Source organism: Sarcophilus harrisii, chromosome 4, assembly GCF_902635505.1.
Source record: "Sarcophilus harrisii chromosome 4, mSarHar1.11, whole genome shotgun sequence".
Classification (NCBI taxonomy): domain Eukaryota; kingdom Metazoa; phylum Chordata; class Mammalia; order Dasyuromorphia; family Dasyuridae; genus Sarcophilus; species Sarcophilus harrisii.
This window is the reverse complement of record NC_045429.1, coordinates 352,882,440-352,899,030: the sequence shown is the minus strand read 5'-3', so window position 1 is coordinate 352,899,030 and position 16,591 is coordinate 352,882,440. Positions and strand designations below refer to the sequence as shown.

Genomic DNA, 16,591 nt, shown 5'->3' with positions numbered 1-16,591 from the left:
GGCAGCTGACTCCTGCTGGAGCTTCTAAGCATGTCTCCTTTGCTAATCCCTTGTCAGAGAATCTATAGACTTCTTTTTTAACTAATTTAACTAATGATTATTATTTATTTTGCTGAGGCAATTGAAGTTAAGTGACTTGCCCAGGATCACATAGGTAGGAAGTATTAAATGTCTGAGACCAGATTTGAACTTGGGTCCTTCTGACTTCAGGGATGGTACTCTATCCATTGTGCCACCCAGCTGTCCTGGTCTGTAGACTTCTTAACATCTATGTGCAGTACTTACTATATAATATGGAGGAATGCCTAGGCATTTAACTTTGGTTTTCTAAAAAAATCACTGTTCCTTCTGCTTTATTTTTAGAATTTTATTGTAACATTTGTGGCAAACTTTTCATGTAGCCATCTTAACCAAAAGTCAATAACCTGTGAATTGAAGTTTTTCTAATAAACTTCATGATTTTTTTAAAAAAGCTTTTTATTTTTCCAAATACACGGAAAGATAATTTTCAACATTCATCTTTGCAAAATCTTGTGTGCCAGTTTTTCTCCCTTTCTTCTGTTCCCTTCTCCCCCCCCCCCTGCCATAGACAACAGGCAATCCAATTTAGGATAAAAATGTGCAATTTTAAATATATTTTCATATTTGTCATTCCATGTGAGAAAAATCACATCAAAAGGGAAAAAATATGAGAAAGAAAACCAAGCAACTAAACAACAGAAGGTGAAAATACTATGCTTTGATCCATATTCAGTTTCCATAATTCTTTCTCTGAATGCAGATGACTCTTTCCATCATAAATCTTTTGGAATTGCCTTGAATTACCTCATTGTTCAACTGTGCTAGACAACATTTCATAATCTTGTTGATACTGTGTATAATGTTCTCTTGATTCTGCTCACTTTTAGTATCATAAATTAGACATTTGATAGTTGACCAGATATTAGTTATTTTTGACCTTATTAAAATCAAAAGATAATGAAGATTTTGAATTCCATTTTATATTGCAAAACGTAGGGAGATTGATGAAATGAAAGTAAGTAGCCTATAATGCAATTGAGATTTATTGTTTAATATTCATAAATTTATAAATTCATTTCCAAATTATATATCTTTGATATTATAAATTCTTAATTCAGCAGACTTTCAGAAGGCATAATACCAGTGTCTTGCTTGTTGAGTTTTTACCTCATTACATCTATTTTAAATTCATGGTTATTTGAAAGTAGTTCTATAGTGCTTACCAGTTTTGCTAGCTTGACATTAAGTAACTTATTGAATACTAGGGAATTAATAATATATATTGAGTGTCACAGTACCATTTATAATAGAATCAAAAAAGAATATCTTAACTAATTGCAGTTTAATTAGCTTTAGGACTTCCATCACTTGCAAGCTGGTCATTGATTTGATATTTGAAAGGAAGTTATTTTCATATTTGGTATTTTAACTAATAGCTTTTTGTTTTCAAAATAGTTTTCAACATTTACCCTTACAAAACCTTGTTTTCCAAATTTTTAACCCCCCTTCTCTCCACTCCCTCTCCTAGACAGTAAGTAATTCAATATATGTTAACCATGTCCAATTCTTCTATATATATTTCCACAATTATTATAGCATAGTTTTTTTTAGTTTCTAGGTGGCCTTAAACATCACCTAGTTCCAGTCCCACATATTATATATGAGAGTACTAAAGCCTATATAGATTAAGTGACTTGTCTCAGCTGAAAAGTCTGGCATTGGCATTATCAGTACTAGAACATAGTCCTACTTGTCATCTGACCAGTGTATTTTTCACCATACCATGCTTTCTTTTTTATGTACCATTCTTTTTACAAAATTATGTACTATTTCTTTTCTAAAAAAAGAAAAAACAAAACTCTGATTTTATTGGTATAAATACTTTGCAGCTCCCAACTCTTCCATATTTTAATCAGTGATTACCTAACTTTCCATTAGTAGGTCTTTTTTATAAATAGCAAGATTTGCCTTTTGCTAACAAAATTCATTGTCCCAAACTCTTTTAATAGTACTTACTTTGCTGGCTCACATTTATATATAGACTGTTAATGTTTTTTAGCTGCTTACTTAGGTAATTTCACGGGAGATAGACGTGAGAATGGCTTTATTATGACATAACTCTTCTTATCTTTGTTTTACAGATAAAGTTATTTTGCACAGAGGCATATAGCTGATAAATATGAGGCAGGATTGGAAAGTAGGTCTTCCTGATTCTTGCAAACTTTCAAGAGTTCATGATCCTTTTTTTCCAGTGAGGTATCAAGAGTAGGATTTTACTCCATTTATTCATTTTTACATTCATTTATTTTAATTTTAATAGGAATTTTTAAAAAGATGTCTTTTGTTTTTATATTACTTTCACTTTTAAAGTTATATTCTTCCCTCTTCTATTCAGATGACCTTTTCCTTATGAGAGAATAAAAAGGAATGAGAAAACAAAACAGGCAAAATTAATCAATATATTTGTTATGCCTGAGATTATATATTTGATGCTCTGTGTCTATAGGCCCTCACTTTATTTTTTAATTTTTTCCAGTATATATATTTATTTATTTTCAATACACATTGCTTTATGAATCATGTTGGGACAGAAAAATAAGAGCAAAAGGGAAAAACCATAGGAGAGGAAAAAAAAAAAACAATAACAGTAAAAAGAAGTGAACATAGCATGTGATGATTTACATTCAGTCTCCTGACTTCTTTTTCTGGATGCAGATGGCATTTTCTGTCCAAAGTCTATTGGGATTGCTTTGGTTCACTGAACCACTGAGAAGAACCAAGTCTTTCATAGTTGAACATCGCACATTCTTGCTGTTATTATGTACAATGTATTCCTGGTTCTACTTGTTTTGTTCAGTATCAGTTTGTATAAATCTTTCCAGGCCTTTCTAAAGTCAGCTTGTTCAAAAATTTTTATAGAACAATAATATTCCATTACCTTCATATAGCACAATTTGTTCAGCCATTCCCTAGTAGGCCCCAACTTTAGCAAAGAAAGCATGGGGTATGTTTTCTTTTGAGCCAACTAAGACCATTTTAAAAAATTAAAGCTATTTCTTCAATTAATAAAAATATAAAAATATGTATAACTTCCCTCTTGTTTCTCCCCACTTAACATTGAAAAAAGAAAACAAAAACCTTGTAACAAATACACATAAATTAAAACAAATTCCTTCACTGGATATGTTTAAAATATGTCTTATTCTATTACCTTGAGACTATTGTGTTTTTATCAGGACATTCATAGCATGCTTTTTCAACCAGTCTTATAGAATCATGATTGGTAATTGTGTTGATCAGAAGTCTTACGTTTTTCAAAGTAATTTGTCTTTACAATGCTGTTTTTATGTAATCTGTTCTCGTTCTGTTCATTTCACTCTGTATCAGTTCATACATGTCCTACCAGAAATGACTATTTTTGTATATTAAGAGACCCTCTATTTTACGGAGTAAAATGTTTCTTAAAGCCTGAACCTTTCTATATTATACATCTTTTCAGACTGAACATTTTCTTAAATGGTCATTACTTTTAGTGGAAGAATGCTTGAAAAGAAATGTAAGTCTTTAAGGAAAAGAGAATACTTAAAAGCAGAAGCTTTATAGTTACAGTAGTAGTGTTTGAAATTATTCTGAGTACTATAAATACTCACATAAACTATAAAGGACTTATGAAAGAAGATGCTGTCTACCTCCAGAGGAAAAACTGATAAATAAAAGTATGCATAGTATAGTTTTAAATGTATTTACAAATCTACATTAAAAGATGGTCTTCTCTAGTGTGAGGTAGTAAGGACGAGAGACAGTTTGAACCTTAAAATGTAACAAAAAAATTTAAATTTGAAAATAAAAGTGGAAATTAATCATATAGAACCTGGCCAGACAATCCCAACTTTTTTGTTTAAATCAGATTTATGAACCCTCTGTTTATTTTTCTGTTTATGGTCAGTGAGTGAGCTCTTTGAAGATTATACCCTTTCTGGTTTTCAAAAATATTTATGGTAATTTGAGTTATGGGTATATATCTATTGTTTCTACACTTTCAATTTGTATGACCTTAGGAAAGTCTTCATCTTCCTGAGCCTCTGCTTTCCCATCTACAAAATGGGCAGCATTGCCCTCCTTTCACAGGTTTGTTATGAGTAAAGACTTTGTAATTCTTAAGACATTAAATTTGAGTTATTTTTATATCCATTACTAAGTATGCAGTTAGTATAATGTACTTTAGACAGAAAATGCTTTGGTGTTCATGATGTAGTAAAAGTTTTAACCTATGAAATGTGTGATGTAGTTTTTTTGTTTTTTTTTGTTTTTTTTTGCTCTGTATCATACAGATCAGTGGAGAAGCCCAGGAACTTTTCTCAATTCGACATGGCCCAGTTCGAGCTGCTCGGATCTTGCCATCCCCACAGATAGGTGAGTAGTAGTCTTTAGAGAATGAGTAATTTAGAAGGTGTTTCTTCTTATTTTTGCCTTTTGCTTTCTGACTAAATCATAACCAAATGCATCTGCTTTTTGGTCATTGGACTCCTTTAGCTGGCCTTGGTTTTATTGTATAGTTATCTCAACAGTCTCTGCTTCTTCATTGTCTCTCCCATCTTGTATTTTGTGTATTTCCCTTGTACTTATGCAGCTTTGTTATCTCAGGGTGGCCTCATTTTTTTTTTCAGCTTGGCAAATTCCTGCATATCCTTTAACAAACACCTTATTCATGTCACATATTCTTCACCAAACCATTCACATTGGCTCAAGCCCAGCCTGTTTTTATCCTTCTCAGAATGACTATTATTAATTGTTTTAGTTTTTTTTTTTTTAAAAACAATTTCTTTCTGATAGTTTAGCTCTTAATTATTTCATGTTCATCTATTTTTATTTCCTTACAGCTGAATATAAACTCTTTGAGAACAATGAGATTTTTTTTTTATTAGATCCTGAATGGTACTAAATTTAGCAGCTATTGAATAGGCACTCTTATTGATTAGTTCATTTTATAACCTTTCAGTTTGCAGTTAAGTTGACCTACTTCTTTCTAGTTCTTAATTATAAAAAATATAGCTTGTGAAATGAGTTAGTTATATTAGAAATGGAATTTAGGGCTTGTGGCCTGTTTTTTCTGCTCTAATCTAAAATTTGTATATTTAAGAAGTTCTATATTTGTATTTGTCTAGTTGATTTAGGTTGATTTTTAAAAGATCATATTTAGATTCAATTACTTTAATCTGTTGTTTGCACTTATAACTTGTAGAGTTTATAGTCCTATAATGCTTACGATAAAATGATTACTATTTTTTTCATTAGTTTGTCAGTGTACTTCCTAGTATTTTAAAATATTCTCTGATGAAATAGAAAACAACATATTCATCTGATTTGGATGGTTTGCATTGGATCTCCAGGAAGTCTTACACAGTTTTGATTCTTTTGCATCATTTCATGCATGATATATGTGTTTAATGAGTTCTAATAATGTCCCTTTCAGAAATAATTATTTTCTTAACTCACAAATATGATACTATTCAAAACTACTTACATGTATTTGTGTTTTGTTATTAATAAGCTTTAAAATCATTTAAGATTTTAGGTTACAGATTAAATCTGTTTTTAATGTAACATGAAGATCAAGGCCTCCCATGAAAATTATTCTAGAAGTTCATTATGGTTTTGTTTTTTTTTTTTGCTACTGACTATTTTTTGGAGAGCCTGTGACTAAAAGTGTAGAATTTTTGCGGAATAGGTTTATAAATTAGATTCTAGAACATCTTTCTCTGTAGTGTTTGAGGCACGGTAAAGGCATGTTTCTCTTTAGAATGATTTGAATACTTAATGTTAAAAACAGAAAGAGAGCCTTCATGAATTCTCAAGGTTGCTTTTGGAGTTTTGGACTCTCTAGGAAAGGATTCTTTCAGGCAGACCTGTCCCTCAGGCACATTCTGACAATTGGCATGAAATTTAGAGTGGAACTCTGCAAAGATTTTTTTAATTATCTTAAGTGTAGTGCCCTTCATTTTGTTTATCTTATATTTTGCACATGCAAACTAACTTTTCTTTGGAGAAAATCAAAGCAAAATGAGAATATTACTGACAATTGTTTGACTTAATTTAAGTTTTATTCACAGAGTATTTTGGTATTTGTATTCTATATTTTGGGAAGGTTGTATCTTTTTCCTTGATATAAGTGTAGTCTTATTTTAAATGTGTTGAATCCTTATATGAGTAAGGTAATAGAAAAGAATTGTCCAGGTATAACTTCATAAGAAAGTCTGTGTTACTCCAAGATAATTATACTGATCCCAAGCTAATGGCTTTATTTTATAACTTGTTACTAGCCCAGCATTATATGGTTACAGTTGTGATTAATTTGATTGTTATGAAAAGTTCCCATATATAAAGGTGATTAAATATATGCATTGTTAATAATGGGCCTCTCTTATCCTGAAAATCTTTTAAAATAAGAATAAAAATGATCATTTTTGTTTCCTTGGAGGAAAGTATTTGGCTACTTGACAGTTTTAGGTCTTATTTAAAACCTTTTATGATTCCATTGTATTTTCTTGAAAATGCAGCCGTAAGGTATAGAGGTAATATATATTTTGCATATTTAGTAGTTATTTCACCCTAATTGTTCCCCCTTTATGCCATTTCTCAGCAATTCCTCTAGCTTGACTAGGGAAACTCATTCTGCCTCCCTTTATCTGACTTAACTTACTAAAGTTGTGAGTTACGAGGCAAACTGCCTCCTTAAATGTAGGTAATCGTGTTGTCTTCATTCTCTGGAAATCCTGTCCTTTCTCTATAGGTTATATTGTAAGTGAGGTTCTAGATAAAATGACTGTTCTGTACCCCATAGAAAGATGATGCCTCTCATATCACCCATGTTATAGACTTTTCTTGAGGGTTGGCCTTGACAGAGGTATCCTAATATCATTTTAAACTGATACCCTTACCACTTTTCTCATCTTTCTCTTTAGCATCTTTGTTCCTTATTTATTCCTTGTATTTCAAAAATTCATTAAAATACCTACTGCCACTTCCACATATAACTTAATTAAACTTTCTTTTTTAGTACATTTTCCATTTGTTTCATAGTAAAGAAATAAAAACTTGAGGTGCTATCTAATTAAACATCTTATTGCTAATTCATGCATAAAATCAAGTTGAGAGGTAGTACATTTGAAGAGCTGACTTGATGGTCTAAAAACATCAATGATCAGATTAAAACTTTTCTAAATTTTAAAAACTTAGAATTCTGTTTGGATTCACTGGAACTTTGTTATTAGGGAGAATGGAAAAAGATCAAAATTTCTGTCTCTGGCTTGAAATGTGCAGTTTCTTAGAATTGCAGTTACAATCTCTTTCTCTCTTTTTCTTTAACCTTGTGACTCAGATGCACTCGTTTGGATGAGTTTTAACAAATCCAGAGTCTTTATTGTTCCCAGTGTAAGGGCAGTTTTTCAGATGGATGTGGTCTGTTGAAGACTTCTTGTGCCAAATTTCTGGCATCCAGCTGAAAAACCTTGGGCAACAGCAAACTTGGCTCATCCTTCTCTCATGTTAAGGTATTGCTCCTTACATCAAAGTTAAATTTGCTTTAGGTTCCATACTAGCAGGACATTCACACTATTACTTCTGAAAATGATCAAGATTTGTGAGAACCTTAAAAGCTTGCTTTTTCATTTTGCTTTTTGGGGGAGAAAAATGTCAAGTATTTTCTGAGGTTTTTAATACTGTAAACAGACCACCCATGAACCAACTCACAAATATCAATTGTTGCTGCTTTTTTATATAAAGCCTGACATTTGTTTTCTCAGAAATAAGCACAAGTAGAACAACTTTAAAGTTGTTAGTCAATGTTGAACTTTTTCCCGTTTTGCTTATTTTTTGGTAACTTTTCAAACAAAGTGACCTTTCCAGTCATTGGGTTTTTAGCTTTTTTCATAATGTACAAATAGCCCCCTCCTCCTTTGGAGATCACTTAAATGTGGTTTTATCAAGTCCTGAAAACAACTGTCTGATTTACTCTACTATATTGTTTCAGAAATTCTGAGTAACCCCCCCAGAAGGGTTTTCTGTAAAATTTAAGCAACTATGTATAAACAAGTGGATCCTTTAAAAAGCCAAGACTGCCCAAACCAAACATAAGCAATCCCCTAAAAGAACACCAGTTTAGATTTGCTTATAGTCATCTCTAGTACATTTGAAAATGGAGCTTTTCTATTTCCAGAAGCAACAACAACAAAAAAAATAACTGACATTTTGTCTTGCTGATTGAGGGGAGTTATGACTTTGTTATAATACTAGTTCTTTTTTTTTTTTCTACTTCTGTTGGTTTTAATGACTTTGTATGATGCTAAACTATTTATTCCATCATACACTAGGATCAAGGCACTGTGTTTTCTTTATGATTCATAATAATTTCTTATGTGGGAATGTGTTTGTGGTGTTTTTTGTTTTGTTTGTTTTTGCTTATCTTCAGTTCCCTTGAAGCACTTCCAAGAGTGCTGATGTAAAAGAATGCCTGCCACATTCCATTTTAGAGGTAACTAGCAATCTTTTAGAGTTGGGTAAAGTTGTCACAGTACCCGGTGTGAGAAATTGATTTGAAGGGAATCTCCCAAGCTTCAACATATCACTACTATCTTGTATGAAAGTACTGTCTAATAGAGCTGAAGTAGTTTTTTAATTGAAGAGAGAAAAATAGAATTCATTTCAATCCAAAATATTTTTTAAAAATAACTAATGTATGCTAAGGATGCAGAGACAAAAAGAACCTTATTGTGAGTATAGAACAACAATGTACACACACACACACACACACACACACACAAAATATAAAAAAATTTTATCCTGGTGGGAAATGATACACTGACAGTTGGAAAAGTTGGTCAAGAAAGAGCCTTGTATTGCAGGAGGAAATTAAACTGTGCCTTGAATTCATTGACTAAATGATTTATCCAGAAGCACTAAATGAGACATTGTTACTAAACATGTCATTGTTACTAAAACTCAGGGATCTAGATTCTCAGTTCTACCCTTCTGACCCACAAGACAACACACTAGTAATTTATTTAATAATTTAAAAATATACAAGTTTCCTCTAGATGTTTTTACAGTGTGTTATAAGTTATTTTATTATCTTAGTTATTTTAAAAGTTTTACTACATGTTTTTTGATTGATTCAGTAATCTTAATAGACTCAGTAGTCTTTTTTTTTTTTAAATAGCTTTTTTATTTACAAGTTATATGTATGGGTAATTTTACAGCATTGACAATTGCCAAACCTTTTGTTCCAATTTTTCCAATTTGTTTCCAATTTTTCCCCTCCTGCCTCCTCCCCCAGATGGTAGGATGACCAGTAGGTGTTAAATATATTAAAGTATAAATTAGATACACAATAAGTATACATGACCAAACCGTTATTTTGCTGTAGAAAAAGAATCGGACTCTGAAATATTATACAATTAGCCTGTGAAGGAAATCCAAAATGCTGGCAGGCAAAAATATAGGGATTGGGAATTCAATGTAGTGGTTCACACTCATTTCCCAGAGTTCTTTTGCTGGGCGTAGCTGGTTCAGTTCATTACTGCTCCATTGGAACTTATTTCGTTCATCTCATTGCTGAGGATGGCCAGGTCTATCAGAACTGATCATCAAATAATGTTGTTGTTGAAGTATGTAATGATCTCCTGGCCCTGCTCATTTCACTCAGCATCAGTTTGTGCAAGTCTCTCTAGGCCTTTTTTTTTTTTTTTTTAAAGCTATCACCTTTAATATGCATAAGGAACAGATTCAAAAATTAAGACAACTCTGAGATACCACTACACACCTGTCAGATTGGCTAGAATGACAGGGAAAGAAAAAGCGGAATGTTTGAGGGAATGTGGGAAAACAGGGACACTGATACATTGTTGGTGGAATTGTGAACACATCCAGCCATTCTGCAGAGCAGTTTGGAACTATGTTCAGAAATTTATCAAACTGTGCATACCCTTTGATCCAGCAGTGTTTCTACTGGGCTTATACCCCAAAGAGATACTAAAGAAGGGAAAGGGACCTATATGTGCCAAAATGTTTGTGGCAGCCCTGTTTGTAGTGACTAGAAGCTGGAAAATGAATGGATGCCCATCAATTGGAGAATGGTTGAGTAAATTGTGGTATATGAGTGTTATGGAATATTATTGTTCTGTAAAAAACGACCAACAGGATAAATACAGAGAGGATTGTCAAGACTTACATGAACTGATGCTGAGTGAAATGAGTAGAACCAGGAGATCATTATATACCTCAACAATGATACTGTATGACCTGTCAGATTGGCTAAGATGAGAGGAAAAAATAATGATGATTGTTGGAGGGGATACGGGAAAACTGGGACATTGATGCATTGTTGGTGGAGTTGTGAACAAATCCAACCATTCTGGAGAGTAGTTTGGAACTATGCTCAAAAAGTTATCAAACTGTGCATACCCTTTGACCCAGCAGTGTTTCTACTGGGCTTATATCCCAAAGAGATACTAAAGAAGGGAAGGGGACCTGTATGTTCACGAATGTTTGTGGCAGTCCTCTTTGTAGTGGCTAGAAACTGGAAACTGAGTTGATGCCATCAGTTGGAGAATGGCTGAATAAATTGTGGTATATGAATATTATGGAATATTATTGTTCTGTAAGAAATGACCAACAGGATGATTTCAGAAAGGCCTGGAGAGACTTACATGAACTGATGCTGAGTGAAATAGCCCACCAGGGAATTGTATACTTCAACAACAATACTATGTGATGGCCAGTTCTGATGGACCTGGCCATCCTCAACGATGAGATCAACCAAATCATTTCCAGTGGAGCGGTGATGAACTGAGCTAGCTACGCCCAGGGAAGGGGCTCTGGGAGATGACTAGGAACCATTCCATTGAATTCCCAATCCCTATATTAGTGCCCACCTGCATTTTTTATTTCCTTCACAGGCTAGTTGTGCAGTGTTTCAGGGTCTGATTCTTTTTGTGCAGTGGAGTGGCGGTTTGGTCATGTATACTTATTGTGTATCTAGTTTGTATTTTGATGTATTTGACATCTGCTGGTCATCCTGCCGTCTGGGGGAGGGGGTGGGGGGTGGGAGGTGAAGGGTTGGAGCAGGAGGTTTGGCAATTGTTGATGCTGTGGAGTTGCCCATGCATATGACCTGTAAATAGAAGGCTATTAAATAAAAAAAAAAAATGATACTGTATGAGGATGTATTTTAATGGAAGTGGATTTCTTCGACAAAGAGAAGATCTAACTTAGTTTCAATTGATCAAGGATAGACAGAAGCAGCTACATCCAAAGAATGAACACTAGGAAATGAATGTAAACTGCTTGCATTTTTGTTCTTCTTCCCGGGGTATTTATACCTTCTAAATCCAATTCTCCCTGAGCAACAAGAGAACTGTTCGGTTCTGCACACATATATTATATCCAAGATCTACTGTAACCTATTTAACATGTATAGGACTGCTTGCCATCTGGGGGAAGGGGTGGAGGGAGGGAGGGGAAAAATCGGAATAGAAGTGAGTGCAAGGGATAATGTTGTAAAAAATTACCCTGTCATGGGTTCTGTCAATAAAAAGTTATTTAAACAAATAAAAAAAAAGAAAATCTAGAGAGGGAATAGTATCTAGAAAAACGTGATTGACAATATTAAAACTGCAGAGAAGTAAAAAAGGATGAGGAATAAGAAAAAAAAGTGTAATGGATTTAGAAATTAAGAATTCATCAGCAACTTTGGACAATGAGATTTCAGGTCAGTCAAAAAGTAAGTAGTCATATTAAAATTTGCCAAATTCCATTTCTTTTTTGTTCTCCTTGACAATCTGATGGATATTAGGTGGAACCTGAGATCTGCTGTAATAGTCATTTTTGGTAGTTATTTGTCATTGGGAGTGTTTTTCATGTGGTTGTTGATATTTTAAAGTATCCTTTGCCCATTTACCTAATGGGGTATGGTATTTGTTCTTAAATTTTTGAATTTTTGACTCGGTAGTCTTATATAAGAAATTGCAATGTGAGCACCATAAACTGATAGGCACTGCATATGAACATAACCAATATAAGGACTGCCGAGTAGGAAAGATTTTTGCCTTGGGTAGATTAAGCACTATGTCACACACTTGTTAAAAATATTAACTAAATTTAAAATTAAATGCTTAAAAATATGTTTGTATCTCTTACATGAGGTAGTGTTAATTAAATCTTTGATTAAAAGTACATAAAAAGCATTCCTCATCAGTATTAAGAATCACATAAAAGCAGTGTTATAATATGAAACAAGTAATGAACACATGAGCTTTAATGGTTCAGTACCAAAGAAAAGGACTTGTAATAGAGCTGCTGATTACCATAAACATAGTTCAAATACTTAATTGGAAAACTCACTCTAAAGAGATTATTGCATGTAGGAAATTTGCTAGTTGGACTTGGCATAATTCTATAAATAGATGCTCACCTGTGATGCAGATGTGAAAGGAAAGCTCAGATTTCACATAGAAGTGCTTTCCACATTTAGAAATTAGGAATTTTGTAACTTTTTTTTTTTTAAATGATGGTGACATACAGATTTGCCTTTCAGTATTGGTAAGAGGCATTATATATACATAATTATATATATTATATATAATTATATATATATAATTGTTGAGAGAAAGTTATATACTCAGTGAATGATTTTTGCTTTAAAACTTTTTTTATATCTTCTGTTTTTATAACATTTTAATTCACATATTTATCCTTTAGTAAGCCACCCCTTGTGATAGAGATTAAACACAGACACATGCACATATACATATAATTCCACAAACTCAATCAACTCATTGATCATGTCTGACAGTATACTTATTATTCCCTATCCATAGTTTTTCATTTCTGCTATGAAAGTAGGGAGATTCATTTTCTTTATCTTTCCTGGTCTTTGGTGCCTTGGTTCATCATCACAATTAAAGAGTTTCTAGATTTGTTTTTATTCTTTCCTTTAGTATTGTTGTAATCATTATTTGTGTCATTATTTTCCCACTTTTACTGACTTTATTCTTCTTTAGTTCATATGATACTTTCCATGATTCATATTTGTCATTCATATAGTGGTATGATTTTTTTTCATTTTCATATTTGTTTAACCTCCATATACTAGAATGATATTTATGTTGTCTTTAATGTTTGCTAACACAGATAATATTGCATTTTGGTGTTTGTTTATGTGTGTGTATTTTATATATATATTTATAAAATACATATACATATATAATATACACACACACACCCCCTTAAAATATTTGATCTCTTGAGAGTAGGATACAGTATAAGCCTAGTGATGCAATCTATTCCATGTTCTCTGTTTACATGTTGGATCACCTGACTTAATAATTTCTAGAGTTGTACCTCTACATTAATTAATAGCATTATTAGTATTAAAAATCATCCAATTTTTCTATCTTGCAATGGAGAACATGCAACTTGTTCCTTTTCTCTGCTTTCCCTACTCCTATATCTTTGCCACAACTTCTCTGCCCAACTGACTGTGTATTCTTTATTCTTTCAATTCCAAGTAAAGGAAGGAATAAGCTGACAGTCTCTAGAATTTTTTTGTGTGTGTGTCTAGCAGCTTTCAATAGGACTATTGCTAGAAGCACATTTCATGTGTATGATAACAGTCCATTAATGGATGACAAGCCAGGAACATGACCCACAGAGTAGGATTGTGATATCAAGATTGGATCATATTTTCTTGAAAAATCAGACAAACAATACCCTTTAGACCTTTAGACAGAATATATTTGGACTTAGGCCAGTGTACCTTTTTAAAAAATATACAGAGATGTATGATTACTCTAGATGCTATGTTCAGTATATTCATTGCCTGGCTGGTCCTATTTTGTTGCAGTCATTGTACTCTGAACAGAGACAAAAGAAGACAGAGGTTGATTTGGAAAATTATATCTCTCTTATAGTCTCATCCTTTATTGTAATACATGCAGCTTCACTTATCAAAAAATTTATAGTTCCATACCATGGAGGATGATGTTTTCCAACACTAAAAATATATGTATTATATAATACATTGTACCTTCAGTGGTTATCGTCTTTGTTTATCCTTTGTCTTCGCTCTGGCTCTGATTATGGACCAGTCCATATTTAATACTTCTCTACTGAGATATGTTTACATGAGCTTTCACCCTTCATCTGCCCAACATTTGGAGATTCAGATTCATTACTTCTCACATAAATTTGCTATTGTTTCCCTGACACAATATGATCTTGTACAGAACTAATCCATTCTTTGGTTTTCAGATTCATCACTGCTTTTCTTCCTTTTTTATATGAGTTTCTTTCTGATAGAATGAGGCCTTTTATTTCCATCTATAGAAAGAAGTCTAAGGATTTCTGTGGGTTGCCAAAGATCACAAAGATGGCCCTAGCAATCTAAGTGTTCTATCTACAAATTCAGGAGTTTGTGACTTCTTTTCCTCTTTTACATTTCTTTTCTTTCTTTCTTTCTTTTATTTTTTTAAGTTTTTTATTTTCACAACATATGCATGGATAATTTTTCAACATTGACCTTTGTGTAGCCTTGTGTTTCAGATTTTCCCCTCCTTCCACCCCCCCCCCCCCCCCAGGATGGCAAGCAATCCAATATATTACATCTCTTTTTTTTTTTTTTGGTTTTTATTTAATAGCCTTTTATTTACAGGATATATGCATAAATAACTTTACAGCATTAACAATTGCCAAACCTCTTGTTCCAATTTTTTACCTCTTACCCCCCCCCCCCTCCCCTAGATGGCAGGATGACCAGTAGATGTTAAATATATTAAAATATAAATTAGATACACAATAAGTATACATGACCAAAACGTTATTTTGCTATTACATCTCTTTTTAACTAGGCAGTTTAAAACTGCAATGTCTGACTTATGAGGATGTAAGATTTTTTAAAGCCCAGTTTTCTGTCTGCATAAATTATATGACCTCTGTTTCGTAAAAATCATGAAACTCAATAAAATCTAATTATTCCTTTTATTATTTGGGGTTTAATAAGGTCTTCATGACTTTTTCATGAAAAGATAAAAAATCAAGGGATTCTTTCATTTCTTCTTGTCTTTCCTATGAATAGGGAAAGGTGTTTAAGACTGTACTTTATGAGTATCATTCAAGGGACTGTTTAAACTTTGCTTTAAAGGGTGTGGCAACATTTTTTTCCTCTTTCTTAATGTTTCTTGTCTTTAAAAAAATGTGTAGAACCTCAGCTATTATGATTTGAGCTATCAGCTTGAGACAATTACTTAAGCCACTTTGTATATCATCCTTTCAATGCTCTTGCTGGGATATTGTTTAGCACTTTAATGCCTAAATGTTCATTTGGCTTTGAGAAGTTTATAGAATTCTCTCTCTCTCTCTCTCTCTCTCTCTCTCTCTCTCTCCATTTATTGAATTGGATTTATGAGGAGTTAATTTATCCAGTTTCAGAGTTGCAAGAAATTGAATTTTCAGTTCTAAAAGTGAAAATTAAAGTCAGAAAAAGCAGGAAAGCTTCCAGTTATTGTAGGATGAAGTGGAAATATCTTGGGAAAAGCTTTATGATTAAAGAGATCAGAAACAAAACTAGTCTGTCTGTCTGAGCTAGTGAACTCATTTAAAAAAAGAAGAATAACCTGGAAATTTGTAGACAACTATTGAGATTTTGATTGGATAGTCAATATGAATAGCTTGAACCTCAAAGGAAGAGAAGTTACAATGATGGAGGCAGGGGGAGAACCTGGAAATAGCAGTGGGAAGCAAGAAATATTTCAACTGTTCTTTATCCTTGCTCCATCCTCAACAATGAACAAAGGTAATAAGTGAGAGTGTAGCCAGTTCAGGAAAGAGTGACCAGGAAGATTCATAGGAGAGCTGGATTTCAGTAAGAGCTAGTAGAAGTGAGAGAGGAATAGATTTAAGATGATGGGAAATTTATTACCTTTGGGCCATGTATTTCAGAGGGCATAGTAGAAAGACTGAGCACTGTTTCTTTGTTGTTAGTGTTGAAACTTTGAGATGGGGAGGGTTAAGGGGGATGGGGAAGGAATTCAATGATGAAGGAAGTAGAATTTATATATATTTATGTGAAAATATATAGATTATATGTATACACATCTGTTTTTGTATACACATACATATATGCACATATATTTTCCATCTATATCTATTTACATTTTATTTGATCATCATTGATGTGATGTGAGTGACATGATGTCACTCATCATTGAAACAATATGCAGTGGACGTTTCAGCAAGATTTATTTTTTGGAATATATAAAGCAATTTAAATTGTTCATTTGTTAGTTTGCACTCTATAAATTCATAAAGCTTAATAGTATACATAACTAACCACCTTTGTGGCATTAAGTGATATATGTAATATATCACATAAGTATATATGAAAACTCAGTCTAGGATTTGACCCAGTGGTAACTGTCATAGATAGATTTTCAAGGAGTTTAGTGCTTTATGCAGGTGTCTTGGGTATATGATGTAAGGAACATCTGGTTGTGTGGGAAGATAAAGACTTTAAGAAATT

General features: G+C 32.8%; 1 protein-coding gene across 14 annotated transcripts in view; it reads left to right on the top strand.

Moving 5' to 3' along the window:
* BCAS3 (BCAS3 microtubule associated cell migration factor) overlaps positions 1-16,591 on the top strand; it is a 794,545-nt gene that overhangs the window by 75,780 nt on the left and 702,174 nt on the right. For 13 of the 14 annotated variants that reach the window (XM_023502118.2, XM_031968505.1, XM_023502116.2 and 10 more), the window contains exon 6: positions 4,353-4,434. In XM_023502118.2, coding sequence (XP_023357886.1) covers positions 4,353-4,434 — 82 coding nt within the window. Of the gene's footprint in view, positions 1-1,873; positions 2,219-4,352; positions 4,435-16,591 lie in introns of those variants that run through there. The other variant, XM_031968507.1, reaches the window with a different exon arrangement.